Raw genomic sequence first — 25,356 nt, 5'->3', positions numbered from 1 at the left:
ATCTACCACACCTGAATCCTAGTGCACTGCCAAATACCTCACATACAGTAGTATTGACACATTACCCAGCACTTAAAAAAGAACTCAAAACGTATTGCATTACATGTGACCACATTCCTGTTTTGAAAGTACAATGTAATACAATGTAATGCCTACACAGGCACCAGAAATACTAAATTCTTGCTTTGTATTCATATGTACTTCAGCTTGATATGTTTTTCAGCATGAAATTTAAGGTGGTTTCAAATGAATCGTACCAATGATTATGTCAAATTGTATTGCCAACTTGCCTGATAAGTTATTCGTCTAGTTATGCTTCTAGTCAACAAGTTTTGTATTCCTTTGAAAGTACAGAGAGATGCATAGATTGTCTGCAACATCCACCCTACAGACAAACCAATGCATCTGCTTCAGATGAGGCAGACAGAGATTAGGTTCAGAACCATAATTTTTTAACACTCCCTCTAAGGGTAAAATATCAAACACATGATTCACAGAAAAGTAAAACACAGCGAGCTAGTGCAAACCAATCACATCGGCAGAATGCTCACATAGTTGAACTGAGAATCACAAAGGTGTTTTCAGAGTGAAAAGCATCTGTCTGTTGTCTGTTCATCAGTCATCAGTGAAATCTTAACCAATGTTTCTCTTTTGAAATTCTGTTTCTTCGTTTTTTGTTATCATGTGTGCGTGTGTGTGTGTGTGTGTGTGTGTAGGAAACGAGAGTGACAGAAAGAAAGAAATGGGAGTTTTGATTAAGCCAAAGGTTTTTTTTTTTTTAAATTCCACTTCCCTCAAGAAACCAGCACATTGTGTCTTCTAAGAGCATGTGGGGCTGAGGGGCTTCTGGGCCTTGTCTGCTGCTTATCTCCTGACAGAGGGCAACCCTCACTAGCCCACTCACTCAGTGGCTCACTCAAATCTCTGTGGACTCGATCCGCTCCAGCCTGGAGGGCCCGGGCCAGGGTGGAGCCAGCTGGTGGAGCGAGGGGGGCAGCTTGAGCTCTTCAGGGGTGGGGATGGAGGGGGGTGGGGAGAGGGGCAGGGGGGGGGGATGCAGGATGGTGGGAGGCGTGGGGGCAGTGGTGGGCGGGGGTGATCCGGGCGACGGGCAGGGTGAGGAGGAGGACGAGGAGGCCAGTCGCTGGCCCAGCTGGCCCACGCGGCGCTCCAGGGCCTGGTTCTTCTGCAGCGTCTCCACGTAGCTGAGCTGCAGCTGCGCCTGGTACTTGAGCACGCGCTCCTTCTCGTCGTGCCACACGTGGCGCTCCTGGGCGAAGGTGAGCGCCTGGCGCTCGCGCTGCTGCCGCTCGGCGCGCAGCTCCTCCTGCAGGCGCTCCAGCTGCCGCCGCAGGTCGCCCGCCTCGCGCCGCTGCGCCTTGGCCTCGTCGCTCTGCAGGCTCAGCAGCGCCTCGGACGGCGGCAGCGACAGGGGCAGCGCGGGATGGGACGAGAGCGGCATCAGGCTGCCGTCGGACGGGTTCCGGCAGGGCAGGCTGGCCCAGTGGCCCGAGGACAGGCTCCCACCTGCCGACCCGTGGCCGTGGCTCCTCTCCCCCAGAGCCCGACGGAGCCCCAGCACCTCCGCCTCAAACACCAGCAGCTTATCTCTCAACATGGACACCTACAATGGGACCAGAGACACCTACTTTAGCACTGGTTGTTTTATAAGGAGAATGTATAAAGGGGCTATTCACACCAGGAACGATAACTGTAATGATAACGGCAAAAAATAATTGCTGTAGCTAACAACAATGGCACCGTCCACACATAAACTATAACAATAAATACATGAAGAGCGATATCGTTGGGGATCTCTTTCACAGCGATTTTGCGAACGATATAGAGCTGAGAGCCAGTCAGAATCCATCAAATTCTATACGTCACATTCATTAACACAAGGAGAGACTTTCCTTATCACTGAACAGTGGGACGCCAATATCATTATAGTTACCTTTATAGTTACCTGGTGTGACTGCTCCTTTAACCCATTCGTGCTGGATGCTGCATGACGCAACATTGACCCTCCCGCTGGATGCTGCGTAGCGCAACATTAACCCTCCCGCTGGATGCTGCGTAGCGCAGCATGCTTTTTATTTCATGTTTTTAGGTGCTATAGAGGCTTAGATATTACATTTTGGTAGACATTGACAATTTTTAGTATGCTTTCAGAAAACCCTCAGGAAATAAGGTTATTTAGTCTAGAATGCCACATCATTCTACTGTGTTTTGAAAAAATATTTTTCTTTTCAAGCAATGTGCAAAGGGCAAAATGAAAAACAAATTGTTGTGTCACTTATGTGCATATGTATGTGTGTGTGTGTGTGTGTGTGTGTGTGTATGATTGTGTCTGTGACTGTGTCTCCTATCCTCACCTCAGCCAAAGTCCTCTGCAGCTCTGCCTCACAGCGTTTGAGCTCCAGGCTCTTGCAGTTGTAGGACTCCTTGAGGCCCAGGATGGCCTCCTCCTGGTGCTTGAGCTGGGCCGTCAGCTCCTTCAGCTGCCCCCGGAGCGACAGCATCTCGCTGGCCCGCTGCGTCACCTCGCCCTGGCTCTCACGGAGCTGCTGCTTCAGCAGCGAGATCTCACCCACCTTCTGACACACCTGCACAGGCCCAGATGGAGTGGGATGCAGGTAGGGAGGATGGAGATGGAATGGACAGAGGAACATAACGGTTGTTCTTCACATGTAATCACAGAATGTCTTTATACTTGTACACCTAGCCTGTACAGTAATTTCCAGTGTATTAGCCGCATTGTGTATAAGCCGCAGGACAGTGTTTCATGCAAGTTAAAAGAAACAAAACCATATTAATAACATATTAACTGCCCCCTTGTATTAACCTCATAGCTGAAGACATTTTGCAAAATCAATGTATAAGCTGCGGCTAATAGTTGGGAAATTACGGTAGGTGAGTATGAGGTAGTCTGTGCACTGACTATAAAGTTGAAGCTAATCAAAGGCTTTCATTGAAAGAACCTCCTAATTGGTCTCATTGAAAGAACCTCCTAATTGGTCTCATTGAAAGAGCCACCTAATTGGTCTCATTGAAAGAGCCTCCTAATTGGTCTCACCTCCCACTTGGTCTCCTCCAGGCGCGGCAGGATGTCGGCCTGCTCCTTCCTGTAGTCCAGACACTTCCTCTCCAGCTCCTCGCGCTGGGCCAGCAGGGAGGCCATCTCGTCCTGCAGACGGGCCTTGTCCTGCTGCAGGCGCGTCACGTGGCTCTGCAGGGCCTGCTGGGAGCGCTGGGCACGCCGCGTCACCTGCTGCAGCCGCACGGCGTAGTTCTGACGCAGGTCCTCCATCTCGCGCTCCCACACGCGCTGCTTCTCTTCGAAGACCTGCACGATGGCCGCCTCGCTCTGGTCCAGGTTGCGGCGCATGTGGAGCACCTGTGAGCACGTGACCAGGGGGGAGAGACGAGGAAAGAGAAAGAAAGGAAGAAAGAAAAGGGGGAGAGAGTGAAAGAGGTAGCAGAAGCAAAGAAAGAGAAAGCGCAGTGTTTCCCATACGTTGACTTATTACACGGCTCTTCACAAGGCAAGTAGAACGCTCCATTGGCTTGAATGGGATTTCCCAAAGTTCTACGGTGAAATATTTTAATGTAATTACCGCTGCAAACATATTAATTACCGCTGTCAATGGCAACGGGTTTTGTGCTTCCGATACGTCTTTCATATCACTACGCAAGGACTGGAACTTCCTTCAAAAGTGAAAGCAGACGGTTGATCAGCTGTGTTCTAAAGAATGTTTGATTCAAGTTCAGCAGCGTGTGTTGTTACATGTGTTGAACTATTTGTTTCTCAGCAAATGCCACGATGAACGGTAACAACTAGGCTAGGCTATGTCGGCTAAAGTCATATCGTGGGGAGTTTATTATTTCGTTTTGGCAAGTAGCCGTGTAATAAGCGGGATAATGTATAGAACGCTGGTCATTATTGGGAAAATAAGTCCCTTCAGGGCGGAACAAGACCGGTTCACCATGTCGGGACTTATTTTCCCAATAATGACTGGCGTTCTATACATTATCCCTTACTTATTTGTGGCGGCCCACCACAATATCAACATTGACCACCACACAATGATTTTCCAGATTGTACTAAATTGTGCTTAAATCTGGTTAGCATCATAACTACGCTGTGCTAATTTGTTAAACTGTTGCATTCAACATTAATTCTACAAACCAACCACCACAAATGGAATTCAATTCTCTGGGAAACACTGAAGCGAAGATAAGTAGAGGGGAAGGAGTCTCAGTCCTCAGAGAGACTAGACATCCTACTGCCAAATGAAATCAATCCTATAGCAAGCCAGCGCACACACACACACACACATAGGACAGAGAGAGATGTGCATATGAACAGACCACACCCACCCACTCTACTGACTGTTCATACCTCTTGCTCCTTCTCCCAGAGTCGGTCCTCAAGGTCCTGTATGATGTCATCGGAGGATGGGGAGGGGCGGACCGTGGCGGGGATGTCCACCTGGTGACAGAGCCGCGGATAGGACGAGGAGCTCTTACCGGACGAGGATCGTCCGCTGTCCGAGGCGCTGAGGCCCAGGCCGTTCTGGTAGGCCGGCTTGTCCAGCCGGTCCCCCGGGCCGCCGCCTGTGGCGCCCCCGGCCGTGTTGGTGCCCACGCTGGCGCTGGCGGCGGGAGCGGCGCTGGTGCCCAGTCGGTTGAGCTGGCTGGTGGAGGCACTGAGGGGTCCGAGGGCAGGCGGCCCAGAGCTGGTGTAGGTGGGCAGGCTGCTCAGGGAGTTGCTGCCCGAGTCCGACATGCCACTCTGACCTCCGCCGCCCGCGCCGTTGCCATTGTTGTCTCCCGGAGGGCTGGAGAGAGAGTTTTTCGAGAGTTTTAAAATAGTTCTCTCTGAGCATGACTCATGAGCCACATCAAACGCTTGTGTAGGAAAAAGAACACAGTAAAATCCCACAACTCTCCTGCCACTTATGACAGTAACAGCTCTGACTTGTCCCCTGATATGAACAAACGGGAGGATTTATGCAATATGTGTGTGTGTTATGATAAAAGACAGAATTAGCATACGTGTATGTGAAACCAAATGACAGAATTAGCACACGTGTTTTTCTTGCCACCAAGAACCTTACCTGTCCAGCTCTCGGAGAGGCTGTGGGATGTTGGAGCTGTCTCCTCCTCCTCCTGCTCTCCCTCCAGCAGATCTCCCTCCTCCACCTCCTCCACCAGCCTGGCCAACCAGGTTCTGCATGGAGTGGAAGCTTTTGGGCACCACAGGCTTGAAGGCAGAGGGGCGCACCAAGGCTGAGTTATTCTGAAACAGAACACACGGAAGTCAGACACAAAAATACATGGATGGCGAGAGAAAGACGGAGAGGGAGAACAACAAGCGAGTGAGGGGTAACTCAAGGCAGTAATGTTTACAAGATGAGTTATGCAGGCAAAACCCACACCAACTTCAATCCTACAAGTTCAAATTGAGATGGAATTGTTTTATTTTGGTTATTGCACTGTAATAAAGATAATATTAAGCCACGTTCATCTTTGTGTCATGTAAACAACATGTCATGTAAACAACTTTACCTCAGAATGAAAGGCTACCGTGTGGTCACTATGAACTCAAATAATTCAGGTCTACCAAATGTCCCTGGTCAACACCCACCAGCTTACTCAGCTCACTCTCCTGTCCCAGTGTGTTACCTTTTCCCGCACATGCTCCAGTTTCCCCGAGACAGGCAGGAGTTTGGGGGGCGTCTTCTCTGGTTTGGGCTTGGGCTTCAGTTTGGGTTTGGGGTTGTTGGCAGCAGCCATGGCAGCAGCTGCTGCAGCGGCGGCGGCGGCCCCTGCCATGGCTTTGGCCTTGCTGGCTTCTCGACTCTGCTGCTGATGCCCGGTCGCCATGCGCACGCGGTGGGCGGTCTTTTCGTGACTGGCCGCGGCTGCGGCGGCCACCACGTTCCCGCACAGGTCGAGCGCCAGCACGCCCCTGTGGACCTCCCGGAAGGCGCGGTCGGCGCGTTCGGTGGGCGGTGAGGTGAGCACGCTGGACGACTCGATGCTGGTGGTGGGCGGGGGTCGGTCGGAGGTGGCACTGCTGCTGCGCCCGTCGCTGGAACCCCCCTCCGTGCCCACCTCCGTGCCCTCGGACATGGGGTGGATGAGGGGCGGCAGGAGTGGAGGCGGTACGCGCTCGGCACTGTGACTGCGGCGGGGCAGGTGGTGAGGCGCCATGCGGGGCAGCGTGGTCCTGGTGCCAACACTCTTCATGGCAAACTCCTGCTCGCCCGCAACTCCACTGCCAACGCTACCCATGGCCACACCAGAGGGGGGGAGGGGAGGGGAGAGGGGTCCTTGCTGTGGCAATGGCAATCACTCTGCACCTGACACCAGGAGGACCTCCAGGGTGTTTAAGCCACAACCAGTGCTGAGACTAGCACTGCAGCCTGTCAATACACACACTACAGCGAAGGAAGGCCACAGAAACAGAGAAAGAATGTTAGACAGAATAGGGAAGGATTGGGGTAAAAAAACAGCATATTACAAATTTCTGGTATAACCAAAGTATACCTTTGTCTACTTAATTTAAGGGCAGTTTCAGGGCTAGGCCTACATAGTTAAAGGCAGAAAGCAAAGATGTAAGAATAGTATTATGCATATAGCATTACGTAATATTATGTATATGTGAGCAATGTGTGTGTGTGTGTGTGTGTTTGAGAAACCAATAAAGTGTTTCGATTTGTGTTTGGACTTGTGCGTATGTGTGATTTATAGAGCTGTGTGGGTTGAGAAATAACTCTCTCTCTGTGTCTGTCTGTGTGTGTGTGTGTGTGTGTGTGTGCTGCAGCTGCGGAGTGCAGTTCTGGAGCCAGTAGTACTGAATGACTGCATCAAAACTGGATACTGTGGACTTGAAGTCCAGTAAAGCCTAAGTGGAGAGGCCAACAAGTCCACTATTTTGGTCCTCTCTCTCACAGTGTGCCCTAGATACTTACATTAATTACCACTCCCCTTAAATCAGCAGAACACGCAGGTTTCACACAGACAGCCACTTGTAGAACAGTGGGTTTACACCCCCAACCATTTGAAATCCAAAAAGACCAAGCCTTGGAGTGCAGAAGCCAAACAGACAACCTCAGACATAAGGTTGACTCTCATTAGGCAATCTCCTCAGCTGGACATCTTGTAGCTTACATCCTCAACTTGTTCCACTTTGTCATGTGGAACCATTTCTAGCTGACCTACAAATCTGAACACAAACACTTGAATTCAAGAACACAACTAATAAAAGAAACACAATACACCATCTATAACGATTACACTCAATGATGTAACAACTACCTTAAATCTCCCTCTCTCACACACGTACCCGCGCGCGCCCGCGTGCACACAGCCAAATGATGGCAGTTCTATATTGCCATGAGACGCCGATGGTAACAATGACTACACGAGCCTATATGTCTGGTCTAATGAGAAATGTAGAGACGTGTTCGTTTTGTCTTTCTCTCGATAGCATTACATAATACGACAGAGTACACCACTTCGCCGTGTTCAGTGCCTCTCCAACCGAGAGAGAGCACGGCTAAAGGCATCCTACACAACCGCCAACCGCCAGCTCCCCAGAGCTGTCTCTATCGCTTCCACATATCCTTACTTCCAGTCGGCTGAATAACAGCAACCGAGCGCCTCCTTCCCCTCCTCCTCGCATCTCTCTACCTTACAGACCACGACAACGCTGACACAGGCATAGCCTCCACTCTACTCGCGATTCATTGTCTCCATGTCGTTGTGGAGGGGAGCGCTTTACTTAGACTACAACGCAAACACTAAGACGCAACGAACGGTGTGATGAGACGGATGAGGAGAATCTAGAACGAGTAACGTTAGGCTGCAGCGGCTATCTACTTGGGAGCTAGTACCATCACCATTGCCTCATACTTACTGTTCACAGCTGCACAAAGACCGCTTTGGATGCGCAAATTCGTCCTTGTTTCACTGACAGGTTTTTCATTTGGCGCCTGCTTCACTCCGTGGTCCAATGTTAGCTTGGGTTGTAGTGTGGATGGCCAGCGCTCTATAGGCTACTCGCACCTTCGAGGCGGCAGTAGGATGATGGCAGCATCAGCGGATGCGTGTATCAGCTGGTTCATACACACCCACCTCCGCCACGCCTCTCTGCCACACGCTAGAAACGCCCCCTTAGATCTCCTAGGGATGCGCCACAGGAATGCTGTCCAAGTGTAGACTGACTTATTTTTAATTGATTAAAATCTTGATTGTGATAGCTAGGAAATAGGAATAAGGTCCCCCTCAGTCAGATGTCATAGTAGGCCTAGGCTATCAACTGAATGTAAGCTACCACCTGTGGTCCTGTACCACAGTTGTCTAGTGATGTTTTTCAAGCTCACCGAGATGACCCCTCATGGAAATTACCTTTAGCCATTCTAAATTCAAATATAATTAATTCATTCAAGTAGGCTAATATGAATGTGATCTCTAATGTTAGGCCTCTATCTATTGGTTCTGTAGCTTTAATTAAATAAAAATAATTGATAGGAGAATCTGATACAACATTCATAAAATCTTCCAGAATGTCCTATAATTTGACATAGCCTACACTAGACTCCATGGTTAGTTCATAGCCTAGCATAGCCTATAGTTGAATAGAAAAAAGACTCTGTCCCCACCTGAGCACTCATGTCTGTAAATGTTATCTCACATATTGAATATGTTTTAAATGTAAATGAACATATCATTTGCCTTCCTGTGCATGTTTCCAGAACTCTGCAGTCCTGACTTGCATCCATTCACAATTTTACTGGTGACAGGAACATGGTGGAGTTGCCATGGAAACACCCTTCCATCAAATGCAAGGCTTGGGTTTGTATCATGTGACTGGCTAGAGATGTAAGCCTATTCCTGTTTCACATGCAGCTGTAATACTCTATGGTAATACTGTGTAGCCTATAACTGTGTGCACCTGTAACTTTGTAAGTGGATTAACTGTGTGTGTGTGTGTGTGTGTGTGTGTGTGTGTGTGTGTGTGTGTGTGTGTGTGTGTGTGTGTGTGTGTGTGTGTGTGTGTGTGTGTGTGTGTTTATTGTGTGTGTGTGTGTGTGTGTGTGTGTGTGTGTGTGTGCGTGTGTGTTTATTGTGTGTGTGTGCCTCAGACAGAAAGACAAGTGCAGGTATGTGATACGAGTATGGTTGTGTATACAATAGGGATTAATAATGTACAGTGTAATAAATAGAGAATATATGTTGAGTATAAATAGGCATTCTATATAACTAATATATAATATATATATATATATATATATATATATATATATATATATATATATATATATATATATATATGTAATATATATGTACAATATATTGCACAAGTTTATGGGCAGGCTATGGAATATATATATTTATTACACGGCTCTTCACAAGGCAAGTAGAACGCTCCATTGACTTGAATGGGATTACCCAAAGTTCTAGCAGTCATTATTTCTTGGGAAAGGACCTCTGAAAAAAATATTGACCGCTGTCAATGGCAACGGAGTTTGTGCTTCTATCAGGTATTTCATATCACTACGCAAGGACTGGAACTTCATTCAAAAGTGAAAGCAGACGGTTAATCAGCTGTGTTCTAAAGAATGTTTGATTCAAGTTCAGCTAGGCTAGCTAGGCTAGGCTATGTAGGCTAAAGTCATATCGTGGGGAGTTTATTATTTCATTTTGGCAAGTAGCCGTGTAATAAGCGGGATAATGTATAGAACGCCAGTCATTATTGGGAAAATAAGTCCCTTCAGGGCGCGTCGGGGTCCGGTTCGCCCTGTTGGGACTTATTTCCCAATAATAATGGATAGTATGGGGTGTTAGCAGTGCAAGTGTCACAAGGTCGGTTCGTTCGCCGCTCACGGGCCTCAAACCCGCCACCTTGACACACACACCGGCATGGGAGACGAACGCTCTAACCACTGAGCTAAAAGCCCAGGCTTCCAACTCAGCGGTTAGAAGCGTTCTTAAGGTTAGGGCTGTGAGGATTTACACGGGCAACTAGCACGCTAGCTCAGTCTGCCTCCGTTACACAAGGTCATAGGTGAGACAGAGTAAATGTAAACAGGTAAGAAGTGCAATACAGTCAATGTAAACAGGTAAACAGTGCAGTAGTAAAAAGTAAACAGGTAAACTAACAGCTAAAGTGTGAATGCCAGGTGAGCCAGCAGCAGCATCCATCTTCATTGTTTTCAAGTAGCAGGGAATTCATGCGGAACCGTCGCCGACTCTATACATGATGTGATTGGCCTGATTGAAGTTTCATTTTTCCAGCTCCCAAGCCAACGGAGAGTTGCTAGACTATCCTGGCAGCAAATTACATTTGCTGCCTCTAGGGTGTGTCTAGACTTCTAGGCTAGGAGACATTTGCATTTGAGGTAAATATGAGCAATACAGTATCACAATACTCACTGCCCAGAGTTCTGTAACTCTTGAGAAAGAAAATCCAGTCATCAAAATACTCTCCATACTTGCAGAACAGACTTGGAATTGTTTCTTGCAAAAGGTCTATGAAAACAGACAAGTTACTCTCCAGTAATCCACGTGTGCTCCCGAGGGGAAGTCGTCGTCCAGGAGGAGCCTCATGAGCTTGGCGCCGCACTCCTGGTAGCTCAGCAGCTGGCCTCGTCTAAACATGGAGCAGAGGGAGCGACGCAGCTCCGCGTCCCCTGACGAGCAGCGGGCCTGGGCCTGCATGTCTGTGTCCAGTGGACCTGAGGAAGACGAGGCCGACACTGGGTTTCAAGTTGCATATTGCAGTGTAGTGTATGTGTAGTGTGCTACTGTAATCATATATTTGATGTAACTTTTCATTCACACGAATGTCTGTTCATGTCAAATTGGATTGAATTACATTCAACAAAGTAACATACTCTTTAGCTACTGAGTTGTATTATTTTTGAAGTACAATCAATGCCTTGTCTACAAGAGTGGAAGTACTGATAAATCTGACATACTGTAAACACAGTCGGTCAGATTTCCATTTCCACATGTGGAGAGATTTTATCCAAGGTAGTTGTACAGGATTTTTAAAAAATATTCTTACAGTAATTACTGAACAGGATTCTTTGTGTTCCTTATTCAGTGGATGCAGAACATTAGAGTTCATCATCCAGGTCTGGGGTTAGGGAATGCGTTCAGTTTGAAAGCCAAGTTAGGGTTCCTTACCCGGGGAGTAGTTTAGCACCTTCACATCAGGTTCACCACATCCGCCGAAGGCCCTGGCGCCGTGGAAACGCTGGAGTGAAACGAGAGACATCCCCAAGGGAGCCTGTTCGTAATGTGTCTCCTTTATGACTGCTTTGATTTTCCCAGGTCCTGGTCTTTTCTAATGAACTCTCTGTAACCATCTGTGGACCTGGTTGTTTCATGAAGACACAGGTCCTCAATTATGTTTAGAATTATATTATCTTTAAATTACTTGGTTAGGAAAACAAATGTTTAGGGCTCACAGGTGGTGTGTTATAATGGGATAGTAAAAGTAAGATGGTCAAAGCCTGGTTGAGTTGTCATTCCATGCCTTAATGACCTCACCACGCTTAATACAATCATCACTCTTCAAGGGCTGAGAAAGCTCACCTTCGGCCCAAGCTGATCACCTGATGTTTCCATTCTGAGGGATGTCTTGTGATGTCTCTGGGAAGGGTATCTGTCACTTTGGGAGTTTGAAAGTTGTGTTAACCAGGCATATTGTCTGTGTTCCAAATTGCACCTACGCCATACACTGTATTTTCAGTATGGCAGTGTAGTGTAATTACTGTATTCATATTCACACATGTAACATTACACATGTAATTGTCTGTTCATATGGGATTACATTCAACATACTCTTTAGCTACTGAGTTGTATTATTTTCAAAACTTGAAGTAAAATCAATGCCTTTCAAGAGAGGAAGTGCTGATTAGCAGATACGTCTGACATAAGCACAGTGTTAGGAAGATTTAGGATGATCTGACTAAAGGGCTGTCTCAGTCTCCACGTGTGGAGAGCTTTTATCCAAGGTAGTTGTACAGGATTTAGAGTCAAATAACAGAACAAAGAAGAGTTTAAAATCAAACAGATTTCTTCAGATGCCTGAATATACCACCAACCAACCAGTCAACAAACTATTCAGAAAAAACACTCAGAAACAAACAACAACAATGTCCTGTTAGTGTCTAGAAACACCTAGAAACCGAAACATTTCAAAATAGATTAATGAGCAGGACACGTTCAGGGGGAAACAGCAAGAAAGTGCCAGAAGACATGAGCCCTGTCAGGTGGCCACAGCTGTCAGATGTCTCCGCCCCTCACATTTGATGAGCAGGCCCAGCTGATATACAGTAATAGCTTTAGGGCTCCAAAGTGGCTAATTCCAATTTTTGAACCAAACATGTCCCTGTTTTGGCAAAATATTTCCAAGTAAAACAGTAAGCAGGCTAGGAAAACTCCTGTGATAGTGTAGAGCTGAGCCCAGTAGTGATCTCAGTTTGTATTCACATGAGTAGGGATCACCCCAAAAACTCCCCCACCCCCCTGTGAGTGCCCACAATGGTACAGCTCAAGAGAGGGTTCTATTTTAGTGTGTGGTAGTGGTGGTGGAATGCACAGTTGCTCCTATCAAGGGTTTAGAGCTAAGGACAGGATTGGCCAGGGAGACACAAGAAGTGCTTCATTCTTCATTCATTCATTCACTCGCTCACTTTGCCGGGGTTCTCTGTCCACATCTAAGATTGGACCACAGGAGAGATCATGGACAACGTGGAGGTGTTTAACCCACCTGGAAAGGGCCGAGGCCTAAGGGCCGTACGGGAACTATGGGCCGGAGACGTGCTCTTCGTAGAGCCCAGCTTTGCAGCCGTCGTGTTTGACAGGTATGACAAAGGCCAGGCTCCATAGAGACACATGGCATGTTGGCATTTTGGCTTGGACTGTGTGAGATCAAGTGAAGTACAGGAAAGGAAAACACTCTCATATCATGTCCTAAAGGACCTCAATGGAAGAATTGACAAGACGGTACAAAGTTAGTCAACAAATTACTAAAATGGTCAGGATCCTACTACTCGAATGTTACATAGTGCAATATCAAGCGTTCTGGGCACACATTGGCAATGTCAGAGACTTCATTCTTCGTATTACAAGTCAGTGTAGCATCAGAATGAGTTTGAAGGTATTATTGTAAGGTGAAAGTACTGCATTGTGTTGCTTTAATGTGGAGCTGAATTGACTCTTTTTAATAGATCCTGAGCTGAGTATTAGAACAAGCACCATCTTCACTCACTTTCCTCAGTTGTCTTTCACAAGAAGTGGGACATTTTGTTTTGCATTGTTCGGTTTCATTTTGACATTGGGTTTGGAACTGACATTGTCCTTGCTTGCTGTATCATCTGAACACTTGGCTTTCACCATTCATTGCTAATATAGTGAGAGATAGCTGATCTGGTAAAGTGTGAGAGAGGACATGGTGTTAATGCCTCTCTGGACCACATCAGATCAGTTTAGACTTACCCCTAACATAGGTGACCACTAGTTACATGGGTGAAATGGACAGTGCAACCCACTCTGAAATGTAACATGATCTAAAGGTACCACAGCAATTCAACTCGGTTCATGACTTGGGATCATTTTAGTCTGAGTAAATCAAGTTTTCCAACACATTTTGGACAGCTCTGCGTTAGTTGTTCTTGCTTTTGTTCCAGTATTAAAATGGTCTTGTCACTGGGCCCAGCAAACTGAAGCAATTGAATAACTCTTCCCACAACACTGTTCATTTCCTGTGTCTGGTATTTGCAAGATGCAGCTCATTCAGCTCATGTGATCTTTCATTACTAGGCAAGTGTTCCATGTTGTGTTTCTATGGAATACAGTAGAATGAACTCCACATGGTATACTGTAGTAGCATGGCCCAACCTGCTTTGTTGGAGTGGACGTGATGTCTACTGTGCCATAAATACAACATGGCATCATGCATGTGATGTAATAGAGTATAATACATACCTGGCTTTGAAAGCAATGGAAAGATATAAACACGGAGAGCCAGATGAGATGCCAGAGATTGGTGATCAGATTTAGAGTCAGTGGAAGAAGCCTTAGATAGGAGTGTGCTGCTTGTGTGTCTTAAACACTCTTGAGGACATTAGAGTTTCCCAAGAAAATAAGACTTTGGACAAACACAACAAACGCATACTCAATTTCATAAGTTATATCTTTGAGTACAGGTGATGTGACAAGATATTTGCAGTAACAGAAAGCTCACCCAAAGAAGTGCATGTCAGTGCTCTATACGTCTGTGTGCTCTGAGTGTCTCAGATGAGATACAGTGAAAAATATGTCACTGTGTGCAGAAGTGATACTTTGGATTAAAATGAAGCTTTAAGTTTACTGCAGTACATGCCTGCAGCATATGCATATTTGATATTACGATATGACATCATAATTACTCCATTACTACTGTACATGCCTGCAGTACATATTTGATATTACGATATGACATCATAATTACTCCATTGCTCCATTACTACTGTACTGCTATAACTTGCATTGTCTTTATCCTGTTTGTCCCTGATGGCTACATGTGTTCTATTTGTCTTTGTCGTCACCCAGTATGGGAGCAAACGTGTGTCACAGCTGCTTCCGTCGGCAACAGAAGCTGCATCGGTGCGGCTCGTGTAAGTTTGCTCAGTACTGTGACCGCACCTGTCAGAGAGCAGGCTGGGATGAGCATAAGCTGGAGTGTCCTGCCATCAAGGCCTACGACAAGGTGCCCAACGAGAGCGTGCGGTAAGGGCAGAGGCCTGACCGCAGGCTTCAACACACAGAGCAAAAGACGAGTTTCCATCGGGTGTTTACAAATAAAGATACTGAAACTGACATTGAGATAGATTGGATAATTTTTTCATGAACAATGTAATGTGCTCTTAGTAATCATGGTGTAAGTGAACAACATTTATTTTTTCCTTTCTTTTGATAATCAGGATTAGAGTCTAAGTTTGCAAAAAGTAAAAAAGTGACGATGCATTAAGGTGCAAAAATCACTGCTCCTATTCAATATGCATAGCACAAAATATCTTTTATTTAGTTCAAATATTAAAGATTGAGGATCATATTGTACATTGTTGTGCATCAGACTCGCTGCCCGTATCTTCTGGAGGCTGGATAAGGAGGGAAGCATCGTGTCTGACCATCAGCTGACCACCATAGATGACCTGGAGGACCACGTCGAAGACTTGCCTGAGGACGACCTCAAGCAGCTCAAGATTGATATCCACAACTTCCTGGACTATTGGCCACGCAACAGCAAACCACATAACGTGGACAGCATCTCCCACATTCTTGGAGTGGTAAGACTTTAATCACCTGTCCTATCTCTCTTTCCCACACTATAAATGAATAATAACATATAAAAACTATAGATGAATATCGTTTATTTGATCAAACACATTTGTGTATCAAAAACACAAAGAGAAATCAGATTGTGCCCATATTGACAATTTATTTTACTGAAATAAATAATAATACACATCTGTCATGTATTACATTAATTCTTATTTTTATTTCCCAAGATAAACTGCAATGGCTTCACCATCAGTGACCAGCGGGGGTTGCAAGCAGTAGGGGTCGGCATCTTCCCCAACCTGTGCCTGGTCAATCACGACTGCTGGCCAAACTGCACGGTTATCCTCAACAATGGCAAGTGAGTACTACCCTTCACTGGGAACTTACTTGTGTCTGACATTCCAAGGATGCACGCAGATAGTTGGGGTGGTACTGTACTTCCGAGGGGGGACTGGCTAGGGATGACCATTAGCGGTAACTGGTGATGACAATTAGCATTAACTTTAAAGGAAACAGAAAACTCACTTATTGCGGAAAGTCATTTGAGTTGACCTGGACAGTAGAAAATGGAAAAAGATTGTTATAATGGTTAATATAAACATAAACAGAATTAACAGATTATATTAGTTAAGGTAAAGCTGTCAGCTGTCAGCCAGCAGCTGTCATATAAATGGCCCATGCTGACTGTCATTATATTATGTAAGACTGAGGATGCCATCTCCTCTGATAAGCCTATGATGTTTTAGCCCACTTATCATCAAAATAGTGCCATACTATGATGTTTTAGTGCCATACTATGAATGTTTTAGCCCACTTATCATCAAAATAGTGCCATACTAGGAATGTTTCCGAGGATTTATGACATAATCTCTGCTTCACAGCTGACCAGATGAAAAAAATATCTGTTTCATTTTTTTTTTTTATTATCACTGGTTAGTTCATCTGTTATTCTGCTACTGGAGGATTATTGCGTCATTCCAAATAAAGTGATGAAAATACGACCTTTCTGTGGTCCAGGGCACATGATTATAAAAACAACCATTGCAAGGAAAGTCAGTTGTGGCAAAGTCATCACAAACAACCAGGTCGACAAACAAGGAGGAGGGTCTGTCTTCGCTCTTTAACGCGTTAAAAGACATTGTGTATCCCCTCGTTGCAAAGAGTGCGGATTCTCACAGCATGGTGGTGTCCCTCAGTCAGAGTTGTTGGGTGTGGGGGGTGAGGAGGAGTGGAGGTGTGGGGGGTGAGGAGGAGTTGGAGGTGTGGGGGGTGAGGAGGAGTTGGAGGTGTGGGGGGTGAGGAGGAGATGGAGGTGTGGGGGGTGAGGAGGAGATGGAGGTGTGGGGGGTGAGGAGGAGTGGAGGTGTGGGGGGTGAGGAGGTGTGGGGGGTGAGGAGGAGTTGGAGGTGTGGGGGGTGAGGAGGAGATGGAGGTGTGGGGGGTGAGGAGGAGATGGAGGTGTGGGGGGTGAGGAGGAGTGGAAGTGTGGGGGGTGAGGAGGAGATGGAGGTGTGGGGGGTGAGGAGGAGTGGAGAGGGTGTTGGCACAGCCACAGCTGAGGGAGACAAACTGGTGTGTTTCTACTGCATAAAGAAAAAAAACAACTGTTGTTTTGTTTTTCAGTCAGTCGGCTGTGAACAAAATGTATCACTCCTACAGGAGGTGGGTCAGTCTAGAGCAAACAGTCCTTTTCCTCACATGGAGCACTCCCTGTAAACTCTTTCCATTTGTCTCTGTCTCCGTCACTCGTCTTCCCACCACCCCTCTCTTACAATCAACTACCCAAGCACAATTAACCCACTACTCGCTCAGGAGGACCCTTTCACCACAGATACACGTCACGTCCATTCCATTACACTGGTATTTCCCAGGTGATTCCATTGGACACTCCTGCAGTTCCCAATTCTGTGCAACTCATCCCACTGCTCTGATTCAACCAATCACAGATTTCCTTAGTCTACTGATTGGTTGACAGAAATAAAAAAGGATGTAGCCAATAACCCAATATAAGTGCGGAACTGAGAAAGTGCTGTATGGTAGTGCTGTGATGGAACAGTCTGGGTCTCAGTTGGTTAATGCCTGCGGGTGGTTGGTAAGTTGACTCTCTCTCTGTCATAAACGCTCATCAAGTTCTTCACCTCTAATCCCCTCATGTGACTCCATGGATTTTGCCACGTTTGGTTTTCATACTGTCCCATTTTTGACAGTATGCAGCTTGTGGCAAAATGTTGCATGTTCATCTCAGTGCCTTAGGGCAGTTTGAATAAAAAAGGCCTGTAGCCTATCGACTGTCCTTCTCTCCTCTTCTCTTCCTCTGTCTTTCTTGCCCACTGGCTCCACTTCATCACACCTGTGTATGGTGTTCCTGGCAAAATGGGTGTGAAATATACAGTATGGTCAAAATGAAGGCCAAAAGCCATTGGGCTATTTACACCACAGGTGTTAGGTGTTGACTTTTAATCCTTTTTCCTTTTAATCCTTTTTTTTAACCCGTTCTTAAAAGCCAAATCAATTGACTGTGTTTTTTTTTACAGAGCTCTCTCACTGCTACTCTTTCAGTTTCACTGTAAAACATCCAGAGTGATGCTCATCAAAATGAATCAGACGTGTTTGAATGCATTGAAATTAAATCAATGAGTTGTGTGATAGCTTTGGGTGCTATCTAGGACAATTCTGCTTATGGCAAACCAGTCAAATGTGAGTGCTTCAGCCTGATAATCTATGATAAGGAGGTGGACATCATCCATTTTTATTTTGACAAGTTTTTACTTTCTTTAATGATGTGTTCTTAAAGTAGTATAATTGTTTACAAAATCCTTATGTCTAGTATTATTAACATCACACAGCATGTTCACACTGTAAGTTGAATCACAGAAAACTAAAAACTAAAAAATAGACTAATCACAGCAATATCTGCTTGTTGAGAATTCTGGTTGCTGACAGTTGAATGCAGTAATACCCATATAAGTATAGGGGTTCAGTTCAGAGGAATGAATTACTATCTAATTCATTGATTTGTAAGGCGTCATGGCTTTTCATGTTGGATCTAGAGATGAGGAATGAGTCTTATTCTCTATAAGAGTCTTATTCTTTATCCGTCATCTAACATCTGAACTGAGGTCAGACACCCAACCCAGTCCGCCCTGTCTTCTGTTGCAGTGTTCATACCGAGTTCTGTTTTTGTGCGTAGAGTGGAGCTGAGGGCTCTGGGCAACATTAAAGCGGGAGATGAGATCACCATCTCCTACGTGGACTACCTGCACCTGTCTCACGAGCGCAAAAAGCTGCTCAAGGACCAGTACTTCTTTGACTGCACGTGTGAGCATTGCACCAACCGCACTGGAGATGACCTCAAGATGGCAGGCAAGGTGGTGGATGATGTCAAGGTGAGATTGAGCTGCATGTGTAGATACCTTTAATATCATTTGCAAAAATACTACAGAATTTTGCAGAAGGATAGTGATTTTTGCTCATTCCTGGGAATTTGTTTTGAGTTAAGTTTTACACTGTTTATGTGCATATGGAAAAGCACACACACACACACACACACACACACACACACACACACACAGAGACACAGACACACACACACAGAAGCCTGGGACCCAAGTGACTGGTGGAGCTGTAGGAGAGCATGAGGTGAATCAGGAGGGCGTGCTGTCAGCACCCTCTTATCTGCTGCACTGGAGGTCAGCGCTGGAGTCTTTGTGCCGGGCTAATTTTAGCAGAGGGCCACACTTGCTCCAGGGAACAGCTGATTCTTCTGATGATGGAGGAATCCCAGGCTTTTGTGTGTGTGTGTGTGTGTGTGTGTGTGATGGAAAGGGAACATAAGATAGTAGCCATCTGAGGACAATATTTTCTGTCAGCAAACACATACAATGGTACAAATACCTCAGCCAAGGACGAGTAACTGTTCCGCATACTGCTGAGAAGAGACAAATGTGTAAACCTGTGAGAGGATGCAGTGATAGGTCTGAGACACACTGCAGCATTTATCACACAGTCGCCAGGCTTGTGCATTCTGACAGCGTTGCTGCTGTTATTTTTAGTCCCGTCAGAGTCTTCTGAGCACCTAAAGCAGAAGGTGCTGTAGTGGCTTGTTTTAGAAGTAATGGTAGAAGATAGTGTGGACTAAAATAGCAAACACGGATACATTTAGTGTGCACAAACACACACAACGTTTGTACATGTGGTGATTACTCTAACTAAGATTGAAAGACAATTATGCTTTACAAATGTGACATGAAGACAGACATAATTATGCAAAGTGTATTCTGAAATGGCACAGAGTTCTCCAGTATACTGCTTAATGTGGGCAGCCGCGGCCTAATGGTTAGCGCTTCGGACTTGTAACCGGAGGGTTGCCGGTTCGAACCCCGACCAGTAGGAGAGGCACCTACTGTAACCCCTCACTGCTCCCTGAGTGCCGCTGTCGTAGCCGGGATTAGTGTGTGCTTCACCACTAGACCAAATTTCCCTCACGGGAACAAAAGAGTATATATACTTACTGTATCAGTCTGGTACTGGACCCGAGCTTCTTCTGCTTCTGGTCTCATTATCTGACACAGGTTAGGACTGATTAGACTGGTAGAGCGGTAACCTTGTCTGACTCCAGTCTGCCTGGGTTTTTCACTGCTCTTTGCCTCCCAATGGTGTCATTTGGTTTGATCAGACATCACAGTAGCATGGGGTCTGAGAGTAAATATGATGTGTACAATATGACACCTATGTATAGGTGGCGAGGCAGTATTTTGCAGTGATAATTGTCTGATGGTGTGATGTAGGCTGATGTTGGTGTGACTATGAACTGATCTGTCAGCCATGCTGTGCTATACCTTTCCCAGGGCGCTGGATTAAGGGCTGCCCACTGCTCCGGGTGTGTATATGTGCTCCTAGTGGGCTCACTGCTCTGGGTGTGTGTGTATGAATGTGTGTACACTACCCCCCCGTATGGGTAAAATGCAGAGAACAAATTTCCAGTAGGAGCTTCCTTGACAACTTAACTTGACAACCTAACTTACTGGGCTGTATGCGCAGGTGCCTGATGAACAGGTGAAGGAGATGACAGAGTACAGCTTTGAAATGCTGAGGAAGATGGAGAAGGCTCGCTTGGATGGCAAATACCATGAGGTACCACTGCACTTTATGGCAGTTTCACAGTAGGGCGCACATAAGCAGCTAGATGTTTTGCCTCACATCCAAGGACATCACAGAATATGTCCATCTCAGTCTCTTTGGAAACTCTGGTACTCTGTGCTGCAGTAAAAATATAAAAGGAAATAGTCAGGTGAGGTCACATTCAGTATTAGTTATTCAGTGTTACTCAGTCCCGGCGGCATCGGGGGGCTTTGGGGGGCCGGGCCCGTCCTGGAAGTCATCTGTGCCCGCCCTGGACGAGCTTGGCTGCACCAACCAACCCCACTTCCCCAATCCCATAGATTGATTTTGAACATTAATTAAATGTAGGCCTATATTATAGTTCTGTCAATATAGCAAGTAGCAAATAAAACTTGTAAAATCTGTATTAGGCCTATTCCGTAGCTTATTAATCAGGAACATAAGGTAAGCCCAGCTATCACCTTAATGGAAAGGACGTTTTAGTGGCGCAGTTTAGGTTAGCTTACTTCACTTCTGCACTAACCCCTGTCATCCGATGACAAATATGTATTATCGGCTCGCAGGTAGTCTCATATCATAATTAGTAGAAGTAGGCCTAGTTTCTGGGTTTGTTTGATAGCGTTAACCTTTACTGTTTTTTCTTCTGACCTAGTCGGAGAACATAGGGGAGCTTGTTACCGCTCCAGGGCCGAAGTTATCTGTAACGTCGGGGCTAACTCCCTAACCCTCTATCTGAAAGTGGTTATTATTTATTTTTGCATTACTTTGAATATGACTCGCTCCAGTCTCAACAGCACGTCTACTTTTTCCACACGCATCTCAGTTCTAACACACATCCCCTCTCGCTTTCTCTCTTCAACAATTGCATCTACATTTTCAGTTTAAGCTTAAACTATCGTGATCAATTTAAGTTCTCGTGCCCCCCCCCTGGAAAGGTGTAATGCCCGTCCGTGAATTTGTGTCTGCCGCCGGGTCTGTGTTACTGTACATCAAATTATTATACAACTGAACTAAAGTAATGTTGACTATGTGTTGTGTTTCATATACTTAAGTATACTTTTTCCAAAGATAGTCGCTCATGAAATGTAACAAAAAATAATGGATGTGGTTGGATTAAAATGAATCCACTTAAAGTTGACCAGAAGTGCTCCTTTTTGTGTTCTGTCTACCCAACCCCAACCCTACCTCTGTTGTCCGCTGGTCAGGTGGTAAAAATCTGCCGCGAGTGTTTGGAGAAGATAGACCCAGTGCTGGCCGATACACACATTTACCAGCTGCGGCTGTGGAGCACTATCAGTGAGGTGCTGTCCTACCTGCAGTACTTCGATGAGGCCGCCACCTACGCTCGCAAAATGGTGGAGGGATACCAGTGAGTGTCTCACCTTCCACAGTGGCACAGACTCACCGAGCTCATTCGGCTTGCCTTCAGTTCAGCTCCATTTGGCCATCCTGTCATACATTTGCATGACTATATTCTAATCTACAGACTCAAAGAAAAGAAAAAAATGAAAAATGAAAACAAGACTCTTTAGTTCTTTGACTCACCCTGAATCCATAATCTTGATGCAGTCAACACGATGTAACTGTAATGCTATATCCTATGAGGCTGTGCAAAATGATTTCCCTTTAATAGGTGAGTCTTTATTTTCTCCACAGGAAGGTGTACCACCCAAACCATGCATCCCTGGGCATGGCCACCATGAGAGCAGGGGTCACCCACTGGCAGGCAGGGCTCATTGAGGTCGGCCATGGCATGATCTGCAAGGCCTACTCCATCCTGATGGTCACACATGGCTCCATACACCCCATCACCAAAGACCTGGAGGTACGCTTCAGCCATAGAAAAACATAGCACTTGCATGATGCCTTTGTATCTTAATTTGTCCCTGAGCTCTACGCATTGTCGTGGTATGTTGTTCCAAAGACATCTTTGGTTGGAAATGTAGTGAGTTTTGGGTGAGTAACTTGACGTTCTGTCTGTGTTGCTGCTGTAGGCTATGCGGCAGCAGACGGAGATGGAGCTCCGGATGTTCAAGCAGAATGAGTTCATCTACCACCAGATGCGTGAGGCCGCACTCAAGAACCAGCCCATGAGCATGCAGTCAGAACCGATGGTGGAGGGCATCAAGAACCTGTTCCGCAGGAAATGAGAACACCTGTCCACCCACCGATTCACCACACACACACACACACACACACACACACACACACACATGTTCAAACACACAGGACAGACCAATTAACCATAGTGTGGACAGAGCTATCCCCATCTCTGCTATAGCTGTGGTCCCCTTAATGAGGAGGCCGGTGGGGGAGAAGAGCCCCACCTGACCAGAGAGCTCCAGACGTGGCGAGCAGGACTTGGGCAGCTCTCCTAACCCGTTCCCATGGAACGTCCTCCATCACCTGGACAATCCATGAGGGTCTTAATGATTCACAGTGTCACATATAGAGAAAACACAGGCTCTGTCACTGGAGTGTAAGTCATGGACTTCTTTTGATGTCTCCTGTTAGCATTTAGAGCAGCTACATTATTCATTACGATATCGTTTTTTGACATTTAAATTTGCTCTTTAAATGTAGATGTTCCTATTTTCTATATGTCAGGTTTGGAATAGTAACTTTGTTCACTGCAGACACATCCATCAAACTATTTCACATATTTGACATTTCACAGTCACAGATTTGTAGTGATTTTTTTTAAAATTTATTTACAACTAATAAAATCTCCAAACAAACTGCATGGACCTCAGCATTTGACACGTTTGCTTATCCTCTTGTATGATATTCTACCCACTGTCAGGATCTGAAACAGCACAATACTGTCACTCAGTGGCTAGATACAAGAATGCAATTCAGCACTAAGATGGTTCAAAACACACAAGGAAATTACTCAATAATCTCTGGCATAGAAATGTTTAGTAAAGGCACTATTAATACAATCTGAGATGACTGATGATGCAGTAAATGAGTAAGTGAATTTATACTCACATTTACAATAACGTCATCATCAACTTTCTCTGTGATGGACTGGATGCCTTGGAAAGTCACTTTCAGTTAATTGTGCTCCATAACGATGGTAGCCTGCATGACAGAAATAGAAACAGGGGAAATGTAGATTGAAGATTTTGTTTGTGACTTGCAAGCACACACCTCCAGCACATAGGTGCTGGAGTCAATAAGTCACCATGAAATGTTTACAGAGATCTGCACACTATTGTGTACTCTACAAAACATTATGTTTTAGCCAGTGGAACACATGCACACACACACACACACACACACACACACACACACACACACACACACACACACACACACACACACACACACACACACAGACACACACACACACACACACATCACCTCTGTCATTTTACATGACTGCATAGGTGTGAACGAACTCACACCCACACACAAAATGCATGAGCCCAAAATGTATGGGTTTTAGCAAGATGTAAATCAGTGCAGTAAACAGGGGCAGCTCAAGTTTGGAAAACTGTGCCAGCAAACAGCAGTCCTATAATTACAGTAACAGCAGGAGATGCCATCCCTTAGACTGCTGGTTTGAGGGCATATGATGTAAAACAGGTTCCTCCCAAGATCTGCCCTGTTTAGAGATATACCTTGACCTTTCGGTCACACGGTCTTTATCTCGCTCTCCTGGCCAGCAGTAAACGAGTTCACAAGGACCTGAGAGCCAGTGGTCACTTTCTCTGTGACGTGATCTCCATTCTTTAGTGTCACTGAGTGTCCATCTCAGCGACACTCTTGATGTCTTTGCCCTTCTCGATTAGGTCATCTGGGAACCCTAAAATCATTCACAGATCAGGTCTAGTAAATAATCACAAGGTGAGCCCATGGCAGGAGGAAAAAGGGACACATATTATACTTTTTAATGACTAACAGCCTTATAATTATATTCTTATCATTAACAAAAGTCTATTTCAAGATACAATTCACAAAACACTATTCAGTTGGTTTTGAAATCTCAGGAGAATTGCTAGAAGTTAACAACAGAAATTAAGAGGCAAAAATAGTTACCAAAAAAAAAAAAAAAAAAAAAAAAAAAAAGTTCTCATGGGATTCCAACTGATACATCCCAGTAAAAGACATATTGAGATGGAACTGTTGCACAGACAGATAAATCACAGACTGATGGGATAAACTTTTATCTAGATATATATCTGGGCAGGGAAAAAACCCAGAGAATATACAACTCAACAGCTGGCAAAATACCATGTTTACAAGATTGTTATAGGGCTGCACAACTCAGGACTCTGCAGTGCAAACACAGTTATAAGCCAAGGTGGAATGACAGAATGTTCAATGAGGGGGGATTTCTAATCAACATGTTTGATTGGTGATCCTTCATTGGTTAACCAACTCTCTGACCTAGGCCACCCCTGGATATACAACTCCCTCAAGAGATGGCACAATATAATTAATAATGTAATAATACATTTTATTTGTTTACACACTTTACATTTTCAGGAAACCTCAAAGTGCTACAGGATAAAAATGACATTAAAACTAAATAAAACAATACAATACGATTTCATCCCTAGTAACTATGACACTGATTTCATCCCTAGTAACTATGACAGAGGATTTGTTGAATGGATGGAGAGCAGGAGCTGAAAGACACAATTTGTATTGCAGGATCAAGATCATTTTATTTGCAAATCTTTTTATTTGCAAGAGAAGATGTCAGTTACCAAAACAATATTGTTCAGGTATGTCTCTTCATGCTTTATCAGGTGATCATACAGTACACTGTCAAATAAAGCTCGGTGGGAAAGAAAGGTCAATTTAACCATAACACAAGGGCAGTGGGAGGGAATCTGCAGACAGCAATGGAGGTTCACCTCCACTACACAAGTTCAC

General features: G+C 45.4%; 2 protein-coding genes across 3 annotated transcripts; one reads left to right on the top strand and one right to left on the bottom strand.

The window, feature by feature from the left end:
* Nucleotides 1-916: 916 nt before the first annotated feature.
* Nucleotides 917-6,300, bottom strand: lzts3b (leucine zipper, putative tumor suppressor family member 3b). Its single transcript, XM_076271291.1, has 6 exons — nucleotides 5,701-6,300; nucleotides 5,121-5,302; nucleotides 4,403-4,841; nucleotides 3,077-3,397; nucleotides 2,376-2,606; nucleotides 917-1,624 (listed from the first exon to the last, which is right to left on the bottom strand). The coding sequence occupies exons 1-6, from the start codon at nucleotides 6,298-6,300 to the stop codon at nucleotides 917-919; spliced, it is 2,481 nt and encodes an 826-aa protein (XP_076127406.1).
* Nucleotides 6,301-12,653: 6,353 nt separating this feature from the next.
* smyd1b (SET and MYND domain containing 1b) lies at nucleotides 12,654-23,207 on the top strand. 2 transcript variants are annotated; one of them, XM_076270494.1, is made up of 10 exons: nucleotides 12,654-12,887; nucleotides 14,617-14,793; nucleotides 15,140-15,353; nucleotides 15,576-15,706; nucleotides 16,972-17,010; nucleotides 18,539-18,734; nucleotides 20,389-20,481; nucleotides 21,675-21,838; nucleotides 22,126-22,294; nucleotides 22,464-23,207. In XM_076270494.1, the coding sequence occupies exons 1-10, from the start codon at nucleotides 12,766-12,768 to the stop codon at nucleotides 22,617-22,619; spliced, it is 1,461 nt and encodes a 486-aa protein (XP_076126609.1). In that variant the 5' UTR covers nucleotides 12,654-12,765; the 3' UTR covers nucleotides 22,620-23,207. The 2 variants fall into 2 exon arrangements, with proteins under 2 accessions (XP_076126609.1, XP_076126610.1); XM_076270495.1 differs by lacking the exon at nucleotides 16,972-17,010.
* Nucleotides 23,208-25,356: the final 2,149 nt, after the last annotated feature.

The sequence above is a fragment of the Alosa pseudoharengus genome, unplaced genomic scaffold (assembly GCF_046254945.1).
Source record: "Alosa pseudoharengus isolate Yale_2024_CS ecotype anadromous, Long Island Sound unplaced genomic scaffold, YU_APseudo_1.1 YU_APseudo_1.1_scf_6, whole genome shotgun sequence".
NCBI lineage: Eukaryota > Metazoa > Chordata > Actinopteri > Clupeiformes > Clupeidae > Alosa > Alosa pseudoharengus.
Note: the sequence above shows the minus strand (reverse complement) of the source record. Positions and strands in the feature narration are given on the sequence as shown.

Excerpts from the sequence above, each read along its gene's own strand:
- smyd1b (XM_076270494.1), top strand. The coding sequence starts at position 12,766 with ATGGACAACGTGGAGGTGTTTAACCCACCTGGAAAGGGCCGAGGCCTA. Across the intron at positions 15,707-16,971 it reads GTTATCCTCAACAATGGCAA|TCAGTCGGCTGTGAACAAAA; the intron begins GTGAGTACTACC and ends TTTGTTTTTCAG. Across the intron at positions 18,735-20,388 it reads AGGTGGTGGATGATGTCAAG|GTGCCTGATGAACAGGTGAA; the intron begins GTGAGATTGAGC and ends CTGTATGCGCAG.
- lzts3b (XM_076271291.1), bottom strand. The coding sequence starts at position 6,300 with ATGGGTAGCGTTGGCAGTGGAGTTGCGGGCGAGCAGGAGTTTGCCATG. Across the intron at positions 3,398-4,402 it reads TCTGGGAGAAGGAGCAAGAG|GTGCTCCACATGCGCCGCAA; the intron begins GTATGAACAGTC and ends ACGTGCTCACAG. Across the intron at positions 2,607-3,076 it reads TGGAGGAGACCAAGTGGGAG|GTGTGTCAGAAGGTGGGTGA; the intron begins GTGAGACCAATT and ends GGGCCTGTGCAG.